The 27,547-nt window shown below is 43.9% G+C and overlaps 1 protein-coding gene across 4 annotated transcripts; it reads right to left on the bottom strand.

Annotated features, from left to right (window-relative positions):
• Positions 1-423: 423 nt before the first annotated feature.
• On the bottom strand, positions 424-27,547 carry zc3h7bb (zinc finger CCCH-type containing 7Bb). 4 transcript variants are annotated; one of them, XM_066707242.1, is made up of 23 exons: positions 27,349-27,547; positions 25,370-25,430; positions 25,207-25,243; positions 24,845-25,042; positions 24,483-24,647; positions 24,215-24,295; positions 23,650-23,709; positions 22,440-22,482; positions 22,014-22,261; positions 16,421-16,754; positions 16,277-16,329; positions 16,083-16,179; positions 15,840-16,001; positions 15,522-15,727; positions 15,063-15,163; positions 13,659-13,840; positions 13,385-13,461; positions 11,725-11,966; positions 11,435-11,540; positions 11,040-11,148; positions 10,669-10,802; positions 10,040-10,221; positions 424-5,014 (listed from the first exon to the last, which is right to left on the bottom strand). In XM_066707242.1, the coding sequence occupies exons 2-23, from the start codon at positions 25,426-25,428 to the stop codon at positions 4,831-4,833; spliced, it is 3,060 nt and encodes a 1,019-aa protein (XP_066563339.1). In that variant the 5' UTR covers positions 25,429-25,430; positions 27,349-27,547; the 3' UTR covers positions 424-4,830. The 4 variants fall into 4 exon arrangements, with proteins under 4 accessions (XP_066563339.1, XP_066563340.1, XP_066563341.1 ...); XM_066707243.1 differs by lacking the exon at positions 27,349-27,547 and adding an exon at positions 26,757-27,007; XM_066707244.1 differs by lacking the exon at positions 27,349-27,547 and adding an exon at positions 25,745-25,830.

Below are 27,547 nucleotides of genomic sequence, written 5' to 3'. Positions count from 1 at the left end.
AGGTTCGCATGCTCAAACACCAGCACACACGTGAACTGCATGCAAAAAGTCCCTGACCGATATAAAATAAACATATATATAAAAAATAAATATAAAATATATATAATACAGCTAGACGGAAAGGAAGAAACAGGGAGAGAGAGAAGACAGATCAAGAGGAGAGAAAACAAAGACAAGATTCATTTTATGAAAATGTAATCATTTGAAAAACATTCTTTGGCAACACTGGACCACACCTGTCATGTCAGTACATTCAAGACAGATCTGAATTTAAGAGAGATTATATTAGTGATGTAAACATACAAATCCACTCAATCCCATCCCATCCCATCCCCCCCTCCCTCCCCCATCTCGGCATCTCCTCCTTTCTGTGAGTCGAAGGATGGAGGGATTGACCAGTCAGCACAAAACACAACCCACTCCTTTTGGATTTAAAACATCTTCCGTTTATTGTTAATCTCAGATTTTGGTCCATTTGTCATCATCATCATCATCATCATAATTATCACCACCACTTTCCAAATTGTGATTTTCAACACGAGGAGAAAAAAGAAAAAAAGAGAAACAGAAAACATAAAAATCTACCACAAAAAAAAAAGATTTTTTTCCATATTTTTAAAAAATATATTTTTCCTGTTTTTTATTTTTCTTTTTTTCCTTTTTAAACCTGTTAGATTATCTCCACGCCCTGTCTTGGTGTATATCGAAAATAAAGAAAATCGCTGGATATCTGTTCTCTCACCACCCCACCCTGCGTTTCTTTTCTGTGTAACATTTTTATTAGGTAAGAGGTGGAACTAGCTGTAATCGAATGGCTGTGCATTGCTGGGGCCCGTTTCACAACACTGGCAGACCCATGATTGCAGGTCCCCCCCAGCCCAGTGTAACCCAGTTGTGTGGCGACGTAAGTGAGAGTGGCATCTGTGTCCTTTGGGTGGTTGCCTTCCTTTTGATACTGTGTTGCTGGTTAAGGTGTAATGGTGTGAATGTCAATAGTGGGGCTGTGTGGAGACAGAGGAAGGTGAGAGAGAGAGAGAGAGAGAGAGACCGTCCATGTGTGCGAAAGAGTGTGTGTTTGTGTAAGTGTGACAGAGGGAGGGAGGGTAAGTGTAAATCTTTGAGCACTTCTGCTCCCTCCACTGAGGTGAAATCATGTATATGTATATCTATGGAGTCTGAGTTAAGACACTGGTACAAACCAACCACAGCCATTCGACACAGACCCAGTCACCCCCCACGTTTATGTTCCAATTAAAGTGTCTAAGTTTATATTTATATAAGTATATATATTTATAATAGAGAAAGAATTGATTATACATATAAGATAATACTTTTTTTATATTTTTATATAGATATCATTATATATATAGTATAAGGCAATGCAGGTGAATGTGGACGTCTGGGGGTGACACTGGCTACTGCCAAGGAGGTAAAGTTATCTAGTCGGTGTTTCTTGTTTTCTCAATCCATCAAATACCCATCCAATGAATCAATTACCCATCCAATGAATCAACTACTGATCAACTGGTGGAATACAGCACATTATAATAATTATAGTGAGAATAAATTAGCATCGGTCTAGCTGGCTACAGGAAAGTGCAGGGGAGGGGTGTCAAAGCCCTCACAGGGTTCACCCACAGACGCCCACACACTGTACACTCTATAGTCCAGTACAGTACAGCTATAAAGGGAGCTATGAATGGCATTTAACATATACATATCAATAGCATATAAGCAACGAAAAAATATATAATAACAATAGTAGTAATCATAATTTTAGTAATAATTGTAATCATAATAATAGTAATAATAATAATACAAAATAAGAATACCTCCAAAAAATAAGCAAATACTCAGGGTCATTCCCTTCAGCAGTTATCCCTCTGTTCTGTTCATGTGCACACCAAGAAGTGTCTGACACCACGGTCAGAGCTGGGCCACCTCCACTGCGGTCGGCGATGGTGCTGGAGAGCTACAGTACAGCACAGCACCCAACAGCACTCTCTTGAGGACCAGGGCTGGAGACTGTGCTGTACTGTACTGTCTCGACAGGACTAGAGACCCTGCTGTACAGAAGACTACAGTACTGCACAGACAAAACCACAGAAGAGCACCCCCTCTAACCAGCCAGTGCAGACACTGGCCCTGGCCCCACCTCCTCCTCCCACTATGCACACCCTGAAAGAACAAACCATAAACAAACCAATTCTTCAATCAGAATGACCCCCACCTCCCTCCCTAACAAGCAGAAAATCTACAGTCTAACACTGCATAGTACAGCCATTATAGGGCAGAGCAATACAGATCAATAACACAAAATAAAGGGTAATATATAATCAATAACAAGATAAGGTTATGGTTTAATTAAGCTTAACAGCTAAATTTATTATTAATTATTATTAGTATACTGATGTTTTTATTCATTGTTCTCATATAATATTGTAATGGATATATATATATATATCTGTATGTATGTGTGTGTGTGTGGACATATGGGTCCAGTCTCATGATATATCAGGGCAAGGGCTGGCTGATTAAAGCAGTGTTGCCTATATATATATTCAGGTATATGCAGGCAGGTGTAGATGCCTTACTGGAGAAGGCTGTTCACTATGTTGCGAAGGCTGCCTCCTGCCACTTCCTACCCTGTGTTCCCTTTCTAAACACCCCGTCCGCAGATGGTGAACACAGCAGGAATGCAAACCAACAAAAGTCAGTAAGTCAGACTGTCAGTCAGGGGTGGAAACCTCCTCGTTTTGTTTCGTGCGTCTCAAAGCCCTTGGGAGGGCTGCCCAGACCATGGTTATGCTGAAATCAGGGAACCGTCCCCGGGAGTCACGTCCAAAGTTGGGGACTCACAACAGAAGTGTCCAGAACCCTGCCAGCTAGAACTGGGGGGGTTGGGACCGGGCTGCCTTGTTCCCCCCAAAGAGGAGATCCCTGCCCTCCTCCATCCATCTTCCCTCCCCATGTGATTTGATGCTTCCAGTCAATAAATACTGTGATGTGTGTGTGTGTGTGTGTGTACCTGTATGCATCTGCACAAGTGCATGAGAATGTTTTCCACAGAGTCACTGAAATGGTTTGATGAATAATACAAAAAATATATTAATTATAAAAATAACAAAAATCAATTGTCAATTGAGGAACAGGGCTTTATGTAGAATTTGTACACAGGAACACAAGACAAAATCTAAAGGATTAAAAAAAAAAGTGTTTGAGGACTGTTGTCAGGATGTGCAGTGCTGGACAGACTGGGAAGACTGGCGCTGAGTTCCTGTCTCTGATGCCCCAGACATACAGGAGCTCTGTGCTCCAATAACAAGCCTCACAGTGAGGTGTACACAGCACCCTGTCAGAATAAAATTAGCACTGGTGACACTCCTACACATACAAATGTACACATAGACACACAATGTTCAGGTGTGTATGAGTGAGTGTGGGTGAGTCACTTGCACAGAACTCTCCCGGGCGCTGTGGTGAAAAAATCTTAGAGCTCATACATTGGCGCCCTTTGAACTCTGGACTACGAACAGTTGCTAATGTGGGGGGAGGGGGCACCACAACAGGTTTCAGAGGAGGAGGGGAGAGAGGGGATGCCGTGTAGCAATCCGGCTGACAGCGAAACCAGGACTGGACCGCTCACTGGCAGTGTGGGCTGTCCAGTTTTTGATGCTGTTCATTCATTTTAGCCAAAGCTGCCCTATGAACGCCCATCCCTGGCCTTCCTTCGGCCCTGCGCTGTCTGGGACTAGGATTATGGTGCAGTGCAGGAGGGAGGCGCCCTTGGGAGTCATGCAAGAGGTTGAGGATCGTGAGCTGACCCAGATAGCTTCACGAGACTTGAATATTCCTCGATATGTGTTGGGCAAATCAACCCATGTACCAACTGGCATCCAGAGAGGCAGCCCCTCTACACATAGAAAGTCTCTTTATCACATGGTACAAAGATGCCCATCCCACCTCCTCATTCCCTCCTCCTCCTTTTTGCACACATTTCAAATCTATGGGATGCATTTCAAATAGATCTTGTAGATCTTGATCTATAATCCACACGTTTTAACATGATTCATAAATATGTGGGTTGCGCACTATTACATTCCTTCTGACTGGAAATGGGCAACACGTCTTGATGGAGGAAGCCATATAGAGAAACGAGTGATATATTTACGGTTATATGTGTTAGTGTGTCATGTGATGTGTTACAGATCTGTTAGATTCGTACTGAAGATGCTTGCAGTCCCAGTGCGCACCAGCTGCAATACCCCTGGTTAATCTGACTGGTAAATTAAAATGGTTTGCTGAAGTATAATAACAATAAAAGAATTTGCATTATCAAACAGTTGAATTAATTATGGTAATGGTCGTGATGCAGCCTGCATCAGGGGCCTGTGGGAAGGAGACTGCTCTGTCATATACACACGCACCAGCACAGAAGGACTCTATACAGTACATAGATGCATGTATGTATATGTGCTAATTGTATCTTGTCAGGGCACTGTGTGTACACACACACACACACACACACACACACACACACTTTGTCTTTTGGACAAAAGGGTCTTAACAGGGAAACACTTATGACCCACCCCAAATGAGAGAACATGGAACAGTCCGCTTCTCCTTCAGCGTGCTGCTTAGGTCAGCACCAACTGTGCAGTCTGTCTGGACTTCCTACAGTATCAGTCTTGTGTGTGTGTGTGTGTGTGTGTGTGTGCGCGCGCGCACATGCGCGCGCGTGCGGTCTCACTCTCTCTCTCTCTCTCTGTGTGTGCTGTGTGTGCGAGTGTGTTTGTCTTGTTGTGCTGTGCAGTGCAGGTGGGGGGGGTGTCAGTCTTGCAGGAGGAAGCTGTACTTCCCGAAGTCGCTGTCAGTGGGCGCTATCAGCATGTCTTCCCGCGCCTTCGCCAGCTTCCTCCGCAAGAAGTCCCGTCTCTCCTGCCACTCTGCCAGCTCCTCGGGGCTGTGGGCGAAGTCACAGCTCACCCCGTCCGGACAGGCCCCGCCCTCCATCCTGCCAATCAAAACCAGAGAGCCAATCAGAAGACAGGGGAGGTGATGTAAAGCACAGTGCATCTCACAGCCAATTACAGTACTGCATCTCAGTGCTCAGGGCAGCACAGCACAGTGTTGCTGATGACATCACATTGTATTGCACTTTGTATGTCACTTATGTTGTAAGTCGCCATGGATAAGGGCCTCTGCCAAGAAATACAAATAATAATAAAATAATTAGCTACTAGTGTATAGATCTGACTGAAAATCCTACTTTATTTTACAGGTAATCCATATGAACACAATAAAACCTCCCCTTGTAGTTTTAAATAAGTTCTCGAACAGTAAGTTTAAGCACAGTTTATGTACAGGCATTTGATTTTACTTGCATGACATGTTAATCTTCCTGTAAAAGAGCACCTCACTCATATTAAACTGTATGTGCATTGACGTATGCACGTTAACTTTAATTTGTCAGAAATAGTGAATATATAATGAATATACCCGTGTTCAGAATCATCTAAAAAACAACCATACTTGAAGTAACCTTCACAGTTTGGTAAACTAAAATTTAAAAATACCCCCCTTCTCAGTTGAGAGTTTGTGTCAAAGTTAAGCATATGCATATTAATTTAAACTTATTCTGGTCAAATGACACCGGAGAGTGAGTGTTCCTCCGTGATATAGCCTAGCCTACCAAAACATTCAGTCTTCTGTGCATTTAGCAAAATAGTTTTATTTTACGTTTCCATTTATATTGCACAACACTTTGCTGTAAAGATGTCGGATACAGAAAAAACTAACATGCAGAATAACAGTGGTCCACATGCATGCTGGCAGGTGGGGGTTTGAGCTCTTTATCAGCAGATTTTTTTTTATAAATGATTAGTGTAAGTGTATATGTTGTGTTTTATATTCACCATACTATAGCAAGTTTATTATAACATTTTGCATAATTGTACAGTAAGCATTTACTGCATAGTTTAGATGTACCCCTCCTATGGTTTAAGAATGGTCTGGCCCAATGCCTGCTGGCACGACAGTGGCAAATGAGGGACTTTTTATTACGATTATGATTACATTATATTTAAGCAATGGGCATTATACATAAATCAGGGTTCCCATGGAAATCTGATTTTCTTTTCCCCCCATGACAATTTTCTTATTTTCCATGAATACATTATTTATTAGTTTACAACAAAAATGCTGGAAAGTTGGAAATGTACCACAATTAACTTTTGTCATGATGGCCTCCTCCTCCCCTTAAAGCCATCCACTTCACCCACTTTAATAAAACATGCTACTATCAACTAATAAAGAGTACACAAAGATGTAAATGCAAAATTAAACCTAGTACTATCTGATCAATGTATATGTAGTGTAAATGTTACAGCAGAAACTATACAAAACATCTGTATTTTAAATGATTTTAGCAGTAATTCTGAATTGCCTTGAATATAAACTACTATAAATCAACTAAATTAATTAATAAAAACATACATTACGATACACAAATATACAGTAGGGCCCTACAGTAATCCTTTCCTGTATGCTGCTAGAGAAGTTTTAGATGACTGCTTTGTTTAAAACTGAAGTTTTTTTTTTTTTTTTTTTTCCCCTCTTTCTACCAAAAAAAATAATGATTTTCACCAATTAATTACCCAATTTTTGTATTTGAGGAGTTTGGATTTTACTGATTTATACCAATTTTAAACAATTATTTTCAGTTTCTTATCGGTAATTATTTTTTAAGACACACTACTTCACAAGCTTGTTTGATATTACGACATTATCTTGTCAGCACTCACATCGAAGCTGTTCTGCAGTGTACATCACACAGATGCTTGCTGGAGGTCATGAGTTTAATATCGCGCACTATGACTGGCTCACAAACAAAGGTTGGTAAGCATTGTGGCATTGAGGACAGTGCTCGTGCAGACAGAATAAAGCAAACGGCACAAGAAACTCAGCAAATGTGAGCTTTGGGATAAACAAATACTGGTAACTTTTGTAGAACTTTTTTGTGGTTTTGAAATAAAATTTAATTTGTTGAATAGAACAATATATATTGTTATTTACTTGATTTTAAATAAATATGCATATCCATATCCTGATGAAAATCTTGTGGAGATCGAAAAGTTTTTGCCTGTGAAGCATGGGTTACATAAATACTTTTTATTTGTGCATTGGAGCTGTGGTAAGTGTGCAGGTATTTCTTTCTTTTTACTTTATATGGATTTTCTTATACCCTGCACCTACTAAATAACTTGGATTTGCTTCTGATTAACTTATACTATTAACTAATTTCATACAAAAGGGCGATCATCATTCTGGCAGATCCTGACCAATTTAGTCATGATCGCATACATGGATTTACGTCATTCTGCTCGTAATCTACACAAATACTGTGAATGTAGTGGCTGAATGGTCAGATTCTGTTTAGAATAAAGTAAATTTGTAGTACAAGAACGCAACCAATTATGTTGAGAATCTGTGCAGAACGCCGAAAGTCTGTTTGTGTTGCTATATGCATATACGAGTTGTGCTTAGCGTATATGCGCTTCACGCAGACTTTCCCAAGACTTGGAAATCTTTGTGTACATAATATCGGGCCGAGACCACTGTGTGCCATGACATTCATAATAACCACATGTATTACAGAGTATGTACTAAAAGGAAAATTTTAACAGAATTTAATACAATTTTATTCTGCACCATGAAACTGTCACTTTGTATCAGAGTGTACATTATATCCCATGTATATTGTAAATGCATTTGACTGTATACAGTACTGTGCAAACATTTTAGGCAGGTGTGAAAAAATGCTATAAAGTAAGAATGCTTTCAAAAATAGACATGTTAATAGATTAGATTTATCAATTAACTAAATGGAAAGTGAGAGAACTAACCACAGTCCTTCTGTGGATTTAGGGAGCCTCAGTTGCTTCTCTCCATGCAATCCCAGACAGACCCGATGATGTGGCTGTCACAGAGCCCTCATCTCAACTTCTGGCCAGACTTCTCTGGACAGTAGATGGGTGTACCAGGGTCCCACTACTTTCTGCCAGTTCTGAGCTGATGGCACTGCTGGACATCTTATGATTGCAAAGGGAAGGAAGCATGATGCGTCTTTCATCTGCTGCAGTAAGTTTCCTTGGCCGACCACTGCGTCTACGCTCCTCAATGTTGCCCGTTTCTTTGTGCTTCTTCAAAAGAGCTTGGACAGAACATCTGGAAACCCCTGTCTGCCTTGAAATGTCTGCCTAGGAGAGACCTTGCTGATGCAGTATAACTACCTTGTGTCTTGTTGCTGTGCTCAGTCTTGCCATGGTGTATGACTTTTGACAGTAAACTGTCTTCCGCAAACTCACCTTGTTAGCAAAGTTTTTGCTGTTCCTCACCCAGTTTTATTCCTCCTACATGGCTGTTTCCGTTTCAGTTAATGATTGTGTTTCAACCTACATATTGAATCGATGATCATTAGCACCTGTTTGGTATAATTGTTTAATCATACACCTGACTATATGCCTACAAAATCCCTGACTTTGTGCAAGTGTACCTAGAAGAATTGATGCTGTTTTGAAGGCAAAGGGTGGTCACACCAAATATGGATTTGATATAGATTTTTCTTCTGTTCACTCACTTTGCATTTAGTTAATTCATAAATATAATCTATTAACGCCTATTGTTTGAAAGCATTCTTACTTTACAGCATTTTCTCACACCTGCCTAAAACTTTTGCACAGTTCTGTATGTGTAGCTATTTCCCATGACCTACCAATTGTTGTTCATTTTCCATGACTTTCCATAACCATTTTTTATTCCAGACTTTTCCAGGATTTTCCATGACCATGGGAACCCTGACAAATAAATCTAATGTTTTAGTTTATGAGGGATATCTGAAGTGTGGTTTAGTATTCAAACGTTGTCAATTTCGGTTAATAATAGAAAATAAATCAATGATTGTCACTTGACGAACCTCCAAAGGTCTGGAGACCGAACGAACCTCCAGAGAGCGCACTACTATCTATCCATTGAAACTGATGTCCTGAGACTATGGGATACTGTCACTGATGCTGACAGGTGAAGCCTCCCTCTGACTCACACACACTCCTCTCTCTCGCCCACAGCAATCCCTCAAAACACAGAGACCCCTACCCAAAGATTTCAATAACCAAGTGTATATTTTACATGGACTTCTGTAATTTCGTATCTGTATTATGCCTGATTTGTAATTCTGTACCATATTTTTGCACTTTTGTTGTATCCTGTAAGTCATCCTGGATAAGGGCTTCTGCCAAATCAAACAAACTCTGTGGTGCTGAGTTTAAGAGAGGTCCTCCTCCAATACTGGATGTTTCCACTTAAATTAGCATATACTTAGATCGTTTCTGCACTTCTATTACATACCCCACACAAAGCGCGTTAACACTAATTTTATCCCACGCTTTGTGTTTGAGTGCGTTCGTGCAAGTTTCAGAAAACGTCACCCAAATATTATATTTTTCTGCATTATATTGCAACAACCATCATAGATTTTCAGTTAACTGAAGTAGTCGCTGTTTTAGAGAAGCGTCCGCCATGTTTTATCTTTTTCTTCAAGTGTCTTAATATTCCCAGAATGAATTGTGCGACTGACTAAGTAAGACCAGTCATAGGAAAGACTGTCCTATGCAGCGTTTTTAACTGAGTGTATCGTTAGTATACCTAAAAAACTAAGATTTAGTCTATGTTTATCCAACCGGCCCCAGGGCAGTCTCTCTTTGTCCAGGACAGTACAGTGCCTCATTGCCCAGTATAATAGTGGCTGACTGTGCAGGGCAGTGTCCGGAACAGTACAGTGTTTCAGAGCGCATCTCAGTGCCCAGTACAGTGTTTCAGTGCGTCTCAGTGCCCAGTACAGTGCTTCGGTTTGTCTCAGTGCCCAGTACAGTGTTTCAGTGCATCTCAGTGCCCAGTACAGTGCTTCGGTTTGTCTCAGTGCCCAGCACAGTGTTTCAGAGTGCATCTCCGTGCCCAGTATTGTAGTGTGTCAGTGTGTTACCTGGTGCATAGGGAGAAGCAGTGTCCAGGGAAGCGGTGTGTCCAGACCAGGCCCTCCTCCTCCTCCCCCTCCTCTCCCTCACAGCTGAGCACACGGTCCTTGTGCTTCTCAGAGGAGATGTGCTGCTGCCACTGCCTCTCGCTGTTACTGTGCTTCCCACACAACCGGCAGTGGAACCCACTCTGCAGCACACAGACACACCGTCACCGACACACTGACACACCGTCACCAACACACTCTCACACTGACGAGCCAACAACACCACCAGCACACTGTATACTGACACTCACACACTGTCACCAACCTACTGACACACACAATCACAGGGAAACTGACATGGTCGCACTGAGAGACTGGTGACATTGATACTGGTACACAGAGACTGGTACACCGTGACATTGATACTGGTACACAAAGATTTGTACACTGTGACACTGATACTGGTACACAAAGACTTTCCCACTCACACCCTCAAGCTGCCATGGACTCTCTCACACACAATATGACACAAGCGTACCACAGTGACACTGGGAATGCCTAGCCTTGTGTGTGAGTGAGAGACACTGTCCCTTATAACCCCTGCGCTACAGTATGACCTCAGCCTGCGTCTACAGACGGGTCCCACTCACCATTGGCTCTGCGTAGTCCGTCGGCATGGTGATCTGCTTCTCCTCGGGGGGCGGGGTCAGCGCAGGGCCTTCCGTCCGCCGGTTCTGATTGGTCAGTGTGAGCCACATGTCATACATCTGCTGCATGTCTCTCACTGAGGGGAGGGGAGGAGAGAGAGAAGCTAAGCTCACGGATTGCCTGAAGAAAGGTTCTGGGGGGCTGTCACAAGCTACAAATCAGAGACGGACAGAGCAAGAGGGAGGGAGGGAGGGAGAGAGACAGGGAGGGAGGGAGGGAGAGAGACAGACAGAGGGAAAGACAGAGGGAGGGAGGGAAAGAGACAGAGACAGATGGAGGGAAGCAAAAGAGCAGCACGGATAGAGACACTAACAGCTGTTGTTCTTCATGTATGTCCAGACGTCCCTCTCCTCTGGGCTGTGCGCGAACGAGCAGTTCCCAATGTAGTGGCACTTCTTCTGCTTCACCACGTGGACACACATCTGAGGGAACTCAACACCGCCGCCAGTCAGCACTTAGCACGCTCCACAAGTGGCATACTTGACACACAACGGAGCACACTCCACACACAGCACTGAACCCTCAAAATCCCACTACGTCAACACTGAACACACAACACCCAAAACACAGCATAGCACAAGTGTGCTAACCCAGCTGACCAGCCGCAGTGGGGCCCAGACACTCACGTCATACTGAACACACTGCACACACAGGGGTCAGCCACTCATGTCGTAATAAACACACAGGGGTCAGGGGTCAGACACTCACGTCATACTGCAGCGGGTAGGTGCGGGAGAATGGCAGCGGCCGGACCACCACCCACTTCTTCTTCTCAAAGGACTTCACCAGCAGCACCCTCCTCTCCTTCGTCCAGCTGAGATGGGGGGAGGGGAGTGGGAAAGGAGAGGGGCAGCATTCAGGTCAAATGGAATTCTCAAAATGTACTGTACTGTAAGTATAAAGTACTGTACTGTGTGCTGTAGTGTAAAGTACTGTGGTGAGGTGCAGTATAGTGTGTTGTAGTGTACTGTGTGTGTACAGTTTAGTATAGTGTATACCTGTGCCGGGCCTTGGCGGTGCAGTACTTCAGAGCTTTGTCCGGCTCACTGACCTGGCCATCCCTCCAGCACTGACCGCACACGAACTTCATCCTCAGATTCAGGCCCTTCGTCTTTCCTCCCCCTCCTCCCCCCCCTCCTCCTCCTCCTCCTCCTCCTCCTCCGCCACACCCCCCACCTCCTCCCCCTCCACCCCCCCCTCCGGCACCGTCATGAGCACTGGGGTGATTCATATGGGACGGCTATGAAGAGAGAGGAGACAGAGTGATGAGAAAAACACATCGTACAGAGAGAGAGGGGACATGAGAAATGCACAGAGAGCAAGGGACATGAGAAACATCAGACAGACAGCATTTCATAGACAGACAATCAGTAGAGAGAGAGTGAAGCAAGAGATAGAGGCCAAGACACAGACTAGATAAATTAACACCTAACATGCAGCTCCCAACAGCGACTATGTTTTTGTCAGTATACATTTAGTTTGTATATTTTTTTGTTGTCTTCTCATTTAGAAGTGTAATGAAGATGTCAAACTCATTCAGTAATAGTTTACACTGGAAGTGTCAAGATTTCAAATTAGGGTACCTAGTACAAGCACTACAACTGGTCAAATGCTCCAATATATTAAATATAGAAAAAAAGAAAAATACACCTGAAAACTACATTCCAAATTAGTTTACACAATCATTACAGTGCATTGTGGGACTGAAACTGAGCAATAATTATACTAATACTACTTATACAAATAATAATAATACAAATAAAAAAAACAGTAAAGTTTTGCTGACATAAATATAATCTACATTTCCCAATCATAGTTTCTGCTGAGCTGAGCTGACAGGTCTGATGAAATGCAGAGGGAGGGATGCGCAATTACAGCTGGAAGTATAATGTCACCTCACTGCTCAGAAGTCACTTTATAGTTTTGTTTGACTTGTATTCAAAGCATGCATCACATCTAGAACCTGCTCTTTGATCAAATACGCTATAAATCAGACAAATATAAATGTATTGGCGATTCTAGGTAAACCTGCTTATAATCTAATTTTTGCAGCTCAAAGACCGTTAGGAAATCCTACAAGTTCTGATGGAATACTACAGGGACTGCTCAGACTAAAGTTACCAGATGTCCAGATCAACTATAAGAAAGCCTAACCACAGAATAGTAACTAAAATAAGGATATTTTAGCTAAATAAAAAAAACAATCCATACGAGTATGTTGTTTTTTTCATTTGAATTACATTGGGAACTATTTTTCTTAGCGGAAGGTTACTGGACAAAATATCACCTTTGGCCCAGGAAGCATAACTCCAGTTGTGGTCATATATTAAATTTTAAATCCCGCATCGATGGGCTCCACTGCTTAAATAGTAGCTAACACCCTCCAATTAAAATCTTAGAAACGTTAGATAAAAATAAGAAGATACTAATCTAATGAAATGAATGACCCGTCTAAGCTTCAGCAAATTGTTGCTTGTTGTTAAGATCCGTTTGTCCTTAAAAATAAAATAAAAAAATACGTCTATGTATTTCTGTTATTCAAATTGGCATTGTGGCTCCTGTAGATGCAGTGTTGTTGACCAGAACTGAAGCGTGTCTCTGACTCATGTGGGTTGCCGACCCCTGATCTAGACAGAGAAAGAATAAAGAGGCACAGACCTTCTGTCTCTGTGCATTCTGCTCCAGACGGTGCCAGTGTCTCTTTGACTCCTGAACTATCTCCTCATGTGTGATACCTGAAGACAGACAGACAGAGATAGACAACAGATTTAGATCAACACTGTTTGGCTTCATCCTACTATATTTTTTTCACAGAACAGTCCAGTATAGCAGGGTCTTCAGCACCACCCTCCTCTTCCTCTACTTCCATGTTCCCCTATTCGAGTCCTTCCCTTCCTGCCCCCTCCCTCTCCCCTCCTCCTGCCCCTCATACCCGAGTCCTGCTGCAGCACCCAGCACTTGAGCTCGATGACGGAGTGGGCGAAGGAGCAGCTGTCCTCACGCTGGCACCCGTAGCGCACCTCGTGCCGGCACACGTCAAACTGGCACAACGGGTGCAGTGGACGAACCTTGCTGTAGCGCACATTGGCCGAGCGCACCACGTGCACCAGACACCTGGGAGAGGAGGGTGAGGGGAATAGAGGAAAAGAAGGAAACACTATCAAATTCGAATTCTTGTTGTGTTGTTAATGAGTGGCCACTCACTCGCAGGTGGAGAAGCACGCACCGACACACACAAACAGACACAGACATAGATGCCTCGGTTCCACTGGCTTAAGCGTCCATGCTGTGCGGGATGTGTCCGTCCTCAGACACGTCCTCAGAGCTTTTTTGCAAAACCAGGCCGCTGTGAAGTCCGTCCCTCTGATGGGAGGAACAGTGAGTGTGGGTTTGGTTTGTGTTTTGTTTTAAAAACAAAGACGGAGAACAACACTACGAGCGATACAGCATGATGTGGAGAGGACTTTTGTGTCCATTTTATTCTTTGTGCTTTACATGATTGTAAACAGCATAATAAATACACGTTTCTGTTCAGAGATATTAGGAAGAGCTAAACGTGTAGACAACATTATGTTCAGACAAGCACATCCCCATAAGAATACGTTTCCATGTGGGACAATAATACTAAATAGCAAATATGTATTGTTATTATTATCGTCATAATTTGCGCTAGTATACATGTATTTTAAACGGCACAGCGTGACTCACTTCATTTATTACTCTTACTACAGATTTGTAACTGCAAACAATACTTTTTGCCTAATTATTTATAATTTACTTATCAGACGTCCTTAATCAGGGCAAGTTACAGTTGAAACTAAATACACAAGTTTCACCATTAATCATCCAGCTACAATATAGGTTATAATAAAACGAAAGTGTGCACACCTCAGTCATGGTGTTTATGGACGCATTTATTAAACCAGTCCCTAATGTTTTAGAGGGAAACCCAGATCTGCTGTATTTATTTATTCATTAATTTAGCTTGTAAATGGACACGTTAACTAATCGTGTTCGCCTTCAAACTGATTGTCTGCGGATTGTCCTGCACACCATTCACAAAACACAGCCTGAAACACCAGCCAGCTGTTCATACAATATTAATACCATCGACTGCTACCGATCCGATTATTATCCTTCAGTTTATTTTAACTAGTCACGGCACTGCACCGATCCTGTGAAATCAAAGTGTTTAATGCACTCTGATATTAACTGTAAGCAGTTATTGTTTCTGTACATGGATTGTTTCCGACGCGTCCGCCAGTGGAAACGGGCCAAGACACTCTCGCATACAAACCGAGACTCACACTCCCACAGCAGTGCCATGGTGACTCACTTGTTGTCGTCGAAGGGGTGGCGTGCGGTGAGGTTGGAGCACACGGACAGGTTCTCCTTGGAGCGCTTGCTGATGATCCGGGGCTTACTGTCATAACACTCCTGCAGAGAGGGACAGTATCACTGCGCTTGGCAGCACGGACAGCACTGAGGCACGGCAATAAAGCTTTATTCAATTTAAATTTGCATAGAGAGAGGGGGGAGAAATGTATGTATATATAGTACAGGGTGTAGCGTGATGTGTGGAGCACATACATCTGAGGAACATGAACACATCCGTGTGTAGTGTGTGCAATGTGTAGCTCAGTGTACAGTGTAGCTCAGTGTGCATTGTATAGTGTATAGTGTAACCCAGTGTGCAGCATGTTGGACCTCACACAGAAACATGAACATGTGTATACGAAGTATAGAACGCAGTGCGTAGCACGGTGCGGGGCATGCAGTCTGCAGGGCGTCATACCTCACAGAGGAACATGAACATGCCCATGTGCAGCTGCAGCAGCCGTGTGACGCTCAGCGCCCGGCGCTCTGTGCTGGCCAGCGGGTCGAACAGCAGCTCACGGCTCAGCGCACCCTTGCGCTCCTGCGTCCACACATCGATCTCCTCTTGGCAGTACGCGAAGGTGCAGTTCTCCCCGTACTTGCACTCCTGCCGCTCCTGCACCTCTGTGGGAGAGAGGGAGGGGTTACTACATCCGCCATTCCCTTATACATCCTCTCCCTCTCCCTCTCCCTCTCCCTCCTCCCAGCCTTCCCTCTCTCTCCCCCCCTCTTGTACCCTTGCACAGCACGAAGGCTCCCAGGAAGTTAGTGCGGGCGGGGCGGGGCCTGATCCGCTTCCAGGTGGGGTCCTCTGCCCCCTTCAGTCGGCAAAGCAACACATCACGCTTACAACGGTGTGCCGCCTCCGGCTGGTATTGGTAATCCATCACCTTTGGACCTGAGGGGGTAGAGAGGTAGAGTGAGTGAGAGAAAGAGAGAGGAAAAGGGAGAGAGAGAAGTGGAAAGAGGGGCTGGTCACCTATGCGGCTGTAGCAGGCTGGACAGGCCTGTCTGAACTCATGTGTGGCCAGCAGGGGGTTCCTTGACAGCAGAGAGAGAGAAGAGCCTGGGCCATTCTATAGAGAGGGAGGGAGAGAATGATTAGATAACAGCACACTGGTCTTGTCTCTAGTCCTTCAGTTCATACAGAGACAGACATATAGACAGGCTTACAGTGTGAGTAGGTGTCCTCAGGCCTGGGATCAGGTTGTGAGTCACTCTGCCTCCTGGGGGGGGGAAGAGGGAGAAGTTCTTTAGTACAGCTCCTCCCCTTCCCCATTACCCCCCCAACCCCCCCACTCACTCCCCCTGACTCACCTGGCAGTGTGAACTCAGACAGCGAGTCCAGCCCACCTCCACCGACCACAGCCCCTACCTGCCCCACCCCAACCAGGGAAGCAGCAGCAGCAGAGGAGAAGGAGGGGCAGAAGGAGTCCAAGACATCCAGGGCCTCCTGGGGAGGGCCATGGGGTGGGGCATCGCCAGCTGCCAGGCCAGCAAAGGAGTCCAGCGTGTTGAGCTGGCCCACCGTCGTGCCGAAGAAGGCCGAGGGCAGTTTGGGTGAGGGTGGGGGCATGCTGGGACCGGCAGGGGGGTAGGGGGGCAACATCCGGGTTGGCATGTTGGTAGGGATGGCACCCTGTACTGCAGGCTGTGAAAAATGTGGAAAGGAGAGAGAGAGAGAGAGAGAGAGAGAGAGGGCACACTTTATTTAGCATACTGCACCATACTGTAGTGTAATAGAGCTCTGGGAAAAAAGAAAGAGACCACTGCAAATTTGTCTTAAATCAGCATCTCTACATGTATGGCAGCCATTCCATTCCAGTGTCTGTTGAATTCCAACACAGGCACACCTCATTCTAATGAATGAGGTACTGATTAGGTGATCACCTGAACCAAATGTTATTTAAAGAGGAAAAGTATAAAAACCACTGCTGTGATCATCGCTATCCTCTTGCAATAGGATCAGCTTGATGGCAAAACCAGTGCTAGTAGTACCTAAAAAGTAATTGTCATCAAAAAATAACTATTGACCATGCTAAAAGAGCTGAAAATGAAAGTTTTGAGTGAGGAAAAGAAGGGTTCAATTCTGGCTTTACTGTCAGAGGGATACAGTGAGTGTCAGGTTGCTTCCATCCTTAAAATTTCAAAGACAGTGGTTCATAAGAACAAGGTCAAGCAGCAGACATTGGGGACAACAAAGCTACAGACCGACAGAGGGCGAAAACAACTCTCCACTGACTGGGATGACCACCAACACATTTGAATGTCACTCAACAACCGTAGGATAACATCAAGTGACCTACAAAAAGAATGGCAAATGGCAGCTGGTGTGAAGTGCACGGCGAGGATGGTTCGAAACAGGCTCCTAGGGGCAGGGCTGAAGTCGTGCAAAGCTAGAAAAAAGCCTTTCATCAATGAGAAGCAAAGAAGAGCCAGGCTGAGGTTTGCAAAAGACCATAAGGATTGGACTGTAGAGGACTGGAGTAAGGTCATCTTCTCTGATGAGTCCAGTTTTCAGCTTTGCCCAACACCTGGTCGTCTAACGGTTAGATGGAGACCTGGAGAGGCCTACAAGCCACAGTGTCTCGCACCCACTGTGAAATTTGGTGAAGGATCAGTGATGATCTGTGGGTGCTTCAGCAAGGCTGGAGTCGGGCAGATTTGTCTTTGTGAAGGACACATGAATCAAGCCATGTACAAGGTTGTCCTGGAAGAAAACTTGCTTACTTCTGCTCTGACAATGTTCCCAACTCCGAGGAGTGTTTTTCCCAGCCAGACAATGCTCCATGCCACACAGCCAGGTCAATCAAGGTGTGGATGGAGGACCACCAGATCAAGACCCTGTCATGGCCAGCCTCTAGCCATCTCTAGACCTGAACCCCACTAAAAACCTAAACCTCTGGAATGTGATAAAGAGGAAGATAGATGGTCACAAGTCATCAAACAAAGACAAGCTGCTTGAATTTTTGCGTCAGGACTGGCACAAAGTCAACCAACATCAATGTGAAAGACTGGTGGAGAGCATTCCATGATGCAATGAAAGCGGTGATTGAAAATCAGGGTTATTCTACCAAATATTGAATATCCGAATTCTTCCTAAGTTAAAACATTAGTGAATATGAACTTACTTTCTTTGTGTTGTCAGACCTCGAATAACACAATCTTTTTGTTATTTTGACCAGTTGTCATTTTCTGCAAATAAATGCTCGAAATGACTATTTTTATTTAGAATTTGGGAGAAATGTTGTTAGTTTATAGAATAAAAAAAAAGTTAATTTTACCCAAATACATACCTATAAATAGTAAAACCAGACAAACTGATCATTTGCAGTGGTTTCAATGTTTCCCACAGCTGTATAGTGTAACATAGTACAGTGAGGGAAAAAAGTATTTGATCCCCTGCTGATGTTGTAAGTTTGCCCACTGACAAAGAAATGATCAGTCTATAATTTTTACAGTAGGTGTATTTTAACATTTTAACAAAAAAATCCAGAAAAACGCATTTCAAAAAAGTTATACATTGATTTGCATGTTAATGAGGGAAATAAGTATTTGACCCCTTCGACTTAGTACGTGGTGGCAAAACCCTTGTTGGCAATCACAGAGGTCAGACGTTTCTTGTAGTTGGCCACCAGGTTTGCACACATCTCAGGAGGGATTTTGTCCCACTCCTCTTTGCAGATCCTTTCCAAGTCATTAAGGTTTCGAGGCTGACGTTTGGCAACTCGAACCTTCAGCTCCCTCCACAGATTTTCTATGGGATTAAGGTCTGGAGACTGGCTAGGCCACTCCAGGACCTTAATGTGCTTCTTCTTGAGTCACTCCTTTGTTGCCTTGGCTGTGTGTTTTGGGTCATTGTCATGCTGGAATACCCATCCACGACCCATTTTTAATGCCCTGGCTGAGGGAAGGAGGTTCTCACCCAAGATTTGACGGTACATGGCCCCATCCATCATCCCTTTGATGTGGTGCAGTTGTCCTGTCCCCTTAGCAGAAAAACACCCCCAAAGCATAATGTTTCCACCTCCGTGTTCTTGGGGTCATAGGCAGCATTCCTCCTCCTCCAAACACGGCGAGTTGAGTTGATGCCAAAGAGCTCAATTTTGGTCTAATCTGACCACAACACTTTCACCCAGTTCTCCTCTCATTCATTCAGATGTTCATTGGCAAACTTCAGACGGGCCTGTACATGTGCTTTCTTGAGCAGGGGGACCTTGCGGGCGCTGCAGGATTTCAGTCCCTCACGGCGTAGTGCGTTACCAATTGTTTTCTTGGTGACTATGGTCCCAGCTGCCTTGAGATCATTAACAAGATCCTCCCGTGTAGTTCTGGGCTGATTCCTCACCGTTCTCATGATCATTGAAACTCCACAAGGTGAGATCTTGCATGGAGCCCCAGACCGAGGGAGACTGACAGTTATTTTGTGTTTCTTCCATTTGCGAATAATCACACCAACTGTTGTCACCTTCTCACCAAGCTGCTTGGCTTGCTTGCTTGGCTTGTCTTGTAGCCCATTCCAGCCTTGTGTAGGTCTACAATCTTGTCCCTGACATCCTTGGACAGCTCTTTGGTCTTGGCCATGGTGGAGAGTTTGGAATCTGATTGATTGATTGCTTCTGTGGTCAGGTGTCTTTTATACAGGTAACGAGCTGAGATTAGGAGCACTCCTAAGAGAGTGCTCCTAATCTCAGCTCGTTACCTGTATAAAAGACACCTGGGAGCCAGAAATCTCGCTGATTTATAGGGGATCAAATACTTATTTCCCTCATTAACATGCAAATCAATGCAAATCAATTTATAACTTTTTTGAAATGCGTTTTTCTCGATTGTTTTGTTGTTATTCTGTCTCTCACTGTTAAAATACACCTACCATTAAAATTATAGACTGATCATTTCTTTGTCAGTGGGCAAACGTACAAAATCAGCAGGGGATCAAATACTTTTTTCCCCTCGCTGTACATATTCAACCAATAACAGCCTATTTACTAATAATGCATAGTTTTGGGCTGCAACAAACGAATATTTTGATAATCGATTAATCGTTGTCAATTACTACTGATTAATCAGATTTAAAAAAATCAATTAAAAATGTAAGTTTTATTTAATAATGCATTCAAAAAAAGTTGAGTTTTTCCTTTTTCACAATGCTCTCTTTACAACAACTTATGTGCATATGTGCAAAAAATAAAGGGTTTTATTGCATATAGTGCATATAGCTACAGGTGTTTTTAAATTTTTCTCAAAACACAAAGTTGTTTAACTCTTCAGAAAGGTGCTAAACTGCTTTGATAAATAATGCAAAATCAAGAAATGCATTCAATTTAGGCTTTTCTACATCAAATAGCTTCAACTGCAGTCCAATACTGGACTATGGAGGTAAGATTACTTTTTTCTGATGAGAGACAATACAAGTATGCATAGTAGCACAATATTTACATGCACACTGGATGATGCACCCAATCTTTACATGCGTGAAAAGAGAAAAAAACAAGTGTGCATCTTCCCTTTCCCACCTCGCACACTGACCATGAAATTAGTTATTACACGTGATTTACCACGTTAAAAATGACATTGACCAATGACACATGGGAGGAAGACACAGGCTGGTGGAAAACCATATGATCTGTGTGTATAACCATGAACAATTATACAACAGAGCAATTAAATATAGACAGACAATATATGGAAGCTATCACGGAGGAGCTGAGCATGAATGTACTGTCTGATGTAGGCAGAATTCTAGAACGTGGTTAAGCACAGATAACAAAAAATTGACATTTACAAATATTTGCAATTTCAAATAAACAGCTTAACATTAAAACATGCACTCTGTTTTTGTGTCTATATGGTGAGGTGGAGTTTGTGTGCTATACGTTTTTTTTATTTTTTTATTTGTAAAAATTATTTTATCGATTAGTTGCTGCAGCCCTAGTGTAGTTTAAGCCGTTCAAAGTCCTTACAGTGAGTTTAAGACTCCCTAACCTTCGCTGCACTAAAATGGTGCTGGTGCTGTGACGTCATGTCATTGATGTACATATATATGCTGTATATGGAAACTAGTGTAAAGAAAGTAGTGGTAAGTACTGAGATTGTGATAAAATAAACAAAACTAGCATCATATGAATGAAGAAATACATTCCGATTCAACAGCTGGATACTTGTATGAGCCTTTAACGGCAGACAATCCAAATTTAGGGAATAATGAGAGTGACAGCAATGATTCGGTTGATTTTGATGTCAAAGGTCTACTGGCGCAGACTTTAAACCGGGAGGGTCGAAGAAGTTGCCGGACATTGGGTGTACTTGTGGGGAATGTGTACCGCAAAAAACTTTCGACACAGTAAACAGATTATTATTAGTGTAACAACTTAGTTTTGAATAATCCAATGTTAAATTATATTAGTAGGCTTTAACACGTTCTGAATTGTACATGTAGTCGAGAATGGGAAACTAACCATACTAATCGCTCATAGTCACCTGCACAGAATTGTATTTAACCCTCCGAGAATGAATCGGGCACAAAATTGGAGGCTTCAATTACATAATATTAATTCATGGGGAAACAACAGCTATGCTGGCATGCATATCATTCTCTGAAGATTCCGCCTAAGGGCTGACAATGATACTATGTCATATTGACCTTTGACCTGGGTAAATATTTATTTCTTAGCAGACGCCCTTGTCCAAGGCAACTTACAAAATAAATGGCAATATGGCGATGCCCTCGAGTGTTAAGCTGACAAAGGAACTTGAACCACTGTGTTATATTGATCATTCAATCAAGGTAAAATGTGCAGCACCTTGTTTTTAAAGGTACCCTTCAAATGAAATGGGGGGGTGGGGGAAGGGAAGAGATCCACAGACTTGAATTCTGCACTGCAATTGGCTGGGTGTAGCCATCACTCACCATGCTCATTTCTGCCCCCTTGGGGATGCAGTCTAATAAGGTGTCGATCTCGTCGCCAATGACCTCACAGTCCGGCACGTCATCCACAGTCTCTGGCACAGAGTAGGGCACCCGGGCCTGGGCACCCCCTGATCCCCCGTGACCCTGGAGGTTAGAGGTCACGCTGAGGTCATCAGGGGTCGCCAAGGGATCATCGCCACTCACAGGGATAGGTGTGGCCAAGGGGGCGGGAATACACTGGGCATCAGCTGGGAGATGGGGGGGGGAGAGAGGGGGAGAGAGAGAGAGAGAGAGATGAGAAAAACAGATCATACAGGGAGAGAGGGAGAGGAAGGAGAGAATAGAGAGGGGAGAGAGGAAGGCATGTGGATCCTTACAGCGTTGACAGGTGTGCCCTCAGGTGTTACCTGCCCCACTCCCTCTTACCTGTCGCTATGTCGTCCAGAGACTCCACCCCATTCGCAGACACCTGGAGACACACACAGCAATGGAATTCATTCATTACCACTATCCCACAGCAACAACATGTGGACTACAGTATAGTTTAGGGGTCCAGACTGCAGCCAGTAGTGGTGGGCGATACCAACATTTTGCTCCACGATACCAATACTAATTTTAGTATTACAATACTCGATACTGCCACAATACAATCAGAAACGAAACATTAAACTGAACAGTAATAAAAACAGAACATAGGAAGTTATAAACCTATTTTTGTTTTTCACCAAATCTCCAAAACAATAGAAATTTGATTTTGAAGGCAGCCCTGCATTCGAGTTTCTTTGGTTTTAGATGGGTGTATACTTTAATGACTGAGGACACAGGAAAGCATACTAAATCACTAAATCAAGTGTTTTGGTTAACGTGGTATTTTTAGTTACATGATATTTCAATTACACTTATAGGGGCATTTCTACATTTTCTTTAATTTTAGTTTTGGTGGATTTTAAAACTTTTCTTTGCATTCCAACTGCGTAATTTTTAGGTATACTGCCGGTACAGTAACTGGTTTAATAAAGTGCTCAGTGTTAAACTACAGAAAACTAGTACAGCAGTTAGTGTTTTAATGTGTATATCTTGTCCTCAATGTTGCTGCTGTTCTTTCAATAACATGCGGCGATTTGCCTCACAAAATTCCTTGTGTTATTCCCAGATCCCACTAGCAGTAAGCTATGTAGTCTAAATAAAAAAACATCATAATTCACAAGCATCATCTATCCAAATAAATTAAACGGAAATAACAGCTTAGTTCTTATTGTTATTTAAATTAAGGAAATAACAATTTTACAAACATGCTGTTTGACTTTTGCCTGAATTTAGACATTTTCTGCATTTCCAATGTCAGCTGCCCGGCCCTCCTCTTTGCACAAGAAACCAAAATAATCCCAAATCAAACTGACAGAATTATTATTATAAACTGAGGAAAATGTTGGTCTTTCGAGCTGGCCATGATGTATGCGCAATTAATCATGACAGGATTGTCTCCTGGTAGTACCGGTACTCTTTGGAGTCCACAATACAAGAACCGCCACACTTCGGTATCGCACTAGTAGGAGCCAGTGATATAGTATACTATAGTATAGTATACTATATGGGCCCACACAACTCCTGGCAGATTTGAGGCTGCAGTACTCACCTCTTCACTAGAGGGTGCAGTTTCTCCATTACTCTCCCCTCCAGATGTCCCTGAGTCATTCTGGAAGAAAAGCAGGGGGAGGGGGAGGGGGAGGGGGTAGTAGTTAAGGAGTACACTGGAGTTGGGTGGGCTGCATTCCCAGCATACAAAACTTCCCATGCTGACTTCTGTTCCAGTTTTTATTTTGGTTTTATTCATATTTTAATCAACTAAAATCTGCTGGCTTCCCCCTATCTCCACCTGTTGAATGCAGGCGGTGGGAGGGTCTGAATCCCTCTATAACAAGCTGTGAGGCGTTCATCTCATTTGCCTTGGCTGGAGTTGGCTATGGTGCTCCGGCTAATCACATCACAGTGGTGCTCTATAACTTGACCGTTTGTGTTCAGTTTGATTGGTGGTAGAACATATCCCCTCCCTCCCCCAGTCAGATATGTGAAACTGGCCTTTATGTTAATAATGCAAAAGGGACACCTGGGATGTGTGGCAGGCTGGGAGCTGTTGTATCCTACACTGCCAGTGTCTGTGCAGCCCAACCATGGGGGGGGGGGTTCAGCAGTACTCTCACCTGGGGGCTGATGTAGGCCTTGCGGAACTTCAGGCCCAACTTGTTGGCCAGCTCCTGGGCCAGTTCTACTACCTGTCTGTCCTGGAGAATGAAAGAGACATGATGAGAGGCAGATTAGAGGGGGGGGGGGGGGGGGGAGGGCGGGGAGAGACAGACAGACAGACAGACAGACAGACAGACATGAGGGAGAGTTATACATATACATGAACCACTGCAATCCCCTTCCTCCCTTGTAGGTAGGGAACTCCTCCCTCCCCCCCTTCTGTACCTGAGGTGCGGTGAGCAGGCAGCTGGTACCACAGTCGTAGGCCTCTCGGAGTCGGCCCAGCTCCTGCAGGCACAGGCACTTCCTGTACAGCGCCCGGCGGCTGCCCTCCCCCTCACCCAGCGCCAGTGCACTGTCACAGTCCTCCAGGGCGCGCGTGTAGTCCCCCTGAGAGGGAGGGTGCAGTACAGTTCATTACAAAACAGTGCACTGCACAAGTGTGTGGGACAGTGCGTTGTACTGCTGACTCAGCGTGGTAAACAGTATAGTATTGCTGACTCACAGTGCCCGAATGCATGTCACAGTACAGTATTGCTAACTCACAGTGTGGTAGAGGGGTAGACAGTACAGTATTGCTAACTCACAGTGTGATAGAGTGCAGCAGCTCTGTTCACGTAGAGGCACTCGAGCAGCTCGGGGTTGATGGGCAAGTTCTCGGTGCGAGCATACTGCCCTACGCTCAGGCCCTCGGTGTAGTGCACCACCGCCTGCCGCAGGCCCCCCTCACGGTACACACAGTTCCCCTCGTCCAGCAGGTTACACACCAGCTGTGTCAGAAACGCCTGGGGCGGAAGGGGAGAGCAAGCCACAGTTAGAGATGGAAGTTAATGAGAGGGAGACTGGTAGACAGACAAGGAAATAAGAGTTGGGGACATTGTTTATATATGTGTGTGTGTGTGTGTGAGAGAGAGAGAGAGAGGGAAAGACACAGACACACAATGGTTACCTCATAGCCCTCTGGCTCAGGGTAAGGCAGTGAGGACCTGTGGACACAAAAAGCAGCAGTCAGCATCAACACAGCACAGGACACACAAACACACACTAACACTCCAAACCTCACAGACAGACACACAGTGACAAACACAAGGAAAGCAGAGGGAAAGTCTTACTGTATGAAGCCCAGGGCTTTCTGAATCTCCTCCCGCCGTCTCTGTCTGTCCACATCCATGTCTGCTAGAACAACACAACCAGTCAGAACAGAACCAGCAGGGCCGACATCAGCACAATCCTCCCCCGTCCAAACCAGCCACACACTACTGCACAGTCCCTCCCAATCTAAATGGTGCAGCTATTTGGTAAAGTGTGGTATATTACACCTATACCTTACAGTATCAACAGTGTACTAATCAACACACAGGATAAACAGTGTGTCATAGTCAATGAGCACAGCCTGGCTGACCGACACACAAAACTTTATATAGCAGTGATCAACTAAAATGAATGAACAGAGATATGTACATTATTAATAATAAACAAGTGCACACCGGTCAGGTATGAAAGCAGGCCTCCTATGTAAGCCTCCTATGTAAGAGATTTTTAGCAGATGCTTCAACTTTTTCCAAAGAAAATGGTGGGGGCGTTTTCTTTTTTCAAATGTGAAATGTGTACAGAAGCATGATCACTTGTGTGCTCAATGTTTAGTCCCGAATTAAACGCATCACAACACATTTTTAAATACGAGGTGCATTTCAGGTACTATCTCCAGAATTGCGCGGATATATTTGGCCTTTGTATTATTCTTGTGCTGAAATCCAGACACACACGTAATTTATATTGATCGTGTAGTGTCCAAGGTGTCGCATAAAAAACATTTTGTCTATTATTTCAATCAATTTTACACATACAGAAAGCAATTCGCCTTGAGCCAAGGTTATAATAATAACACCAAAAACTAATACAATTCATGCTACTAATGCGGAGTCCCGACAGGAAATGAATCGTGTGAATATTTTTTACATTTGCTGCGTGTCATCCGTTTCAAACAACGGGGATTTAAAAGGTAACGGTTTACCCCGACTCCAATAACCTACGAGCCCCAAAACGGTGAATATTCACAAATCTCCACGATCAAAAGTTCAACTTTCGCCCCTCCTCCGGCCTACAGCACATCTCTAGTCCCCGGACTCCAGTACAGAAGGTTTCCGTGGGGCGCGACTCAAACATCGGCAGCGCAACTCCGGCAGCTCCCTCGACCGCACTCGGTCGAAATGCTCACGCTCGTTCCTGTAGCAGGAGCTGTGCTGTTATCAATTGCTGGTTTGAACAAAACACACTCGCAGACTTTTCTAATACCTCCATACACTAATAGGATATAAAAACGCGAGGCTGTAATTGCGAAGTATTAGACTGAAGTAGATTTTTTATCTAGTTTAGTTTGTCTCAGACGTGGGCTGATCCTCCCCCAACTCCGGTCTAATTGGCCACCGAGACCCTTAGCTGCAAACAAATACACACTTGAATACTTTTTTGTGAATAAATAAAACTAAATTGCGATACCTTAACTTCCCACGGCGTTTCCCGAACACAGACACCCTCCTACAACCGCCCGTTGCTTAGACTGAACAACGAGGACTTCCAAAATAAAATAAAATAAATACAACTGAAATAAATCAAGGCAACTCAAGTAAGAGCTGCCAATCTTGGAGCGGCGTAACTAACACAGCAGCCTGACGTTATCGACGTCCAAACAAGTGTGCGGAGGCAACTGTAGCGCTAGTGAGGACTGTTAGTCGACGGCACTAAATAGTAACAACGCTTCTTTCATTTGATCTCATGCAGAAAAAGCAGAATTTGAATTTGCTGCTAGAAAACAGTACATTTCTAAAAAATAAAATAATAATAATTTAAAAAATAATACAATAATAAAAGACGATCGGACCGCCTCTGTTTCTGAAGCGCTCAGCACGATCAATAATAATCTCCACAGCTGGGGCTGGCGCGCAGGAGCGCATAAAGTGGGACTGACATTTGTGCTGCTGTTGTTGTTGTTGTTGTTGTTGTTGTTGTTGTTGTTGTTGTTGTTGTTGTTGTTAACCGACTTCGTTCCTACGCTTCTCTGAAAAATAACCAGCAGGTTAGTTAAACTCACCGTTTCCAAAAATAAATGCCCCTCTCCGCCGCCCACCCGAGTCCTGACACAGTACAGTCTTGTCTATATCGAGGGACACAGATCTGTCTGCCGCGGCGCTGTGTTGTTTCCGGACTGCTGCTGCTGTTGGTGCTTTACTATTGCGATTAGTCCAGATTCATAGTGGGGTGTGCGGGTCGCCAGGCTGTAGGCCACTCTC

Source organism: Amia ocellicauda, chromosome 6, assembly GCF_036373705.1.
Source record: "Amia ocellicauda isolate fAmiCal2 chromosome 6, fAmiCal2.hap1, whole genome shotgun sequence".
NCBI lineage: Eukaryota > Metazoa > Chordata > Actinopteri > Amiiformes > Amiidae > Amia > Amia ocellicauda.
Note: the sequence above shows the minus strand (reverse complement) of the source record. Positions and strands in the feature narration are given on the sequence as shown.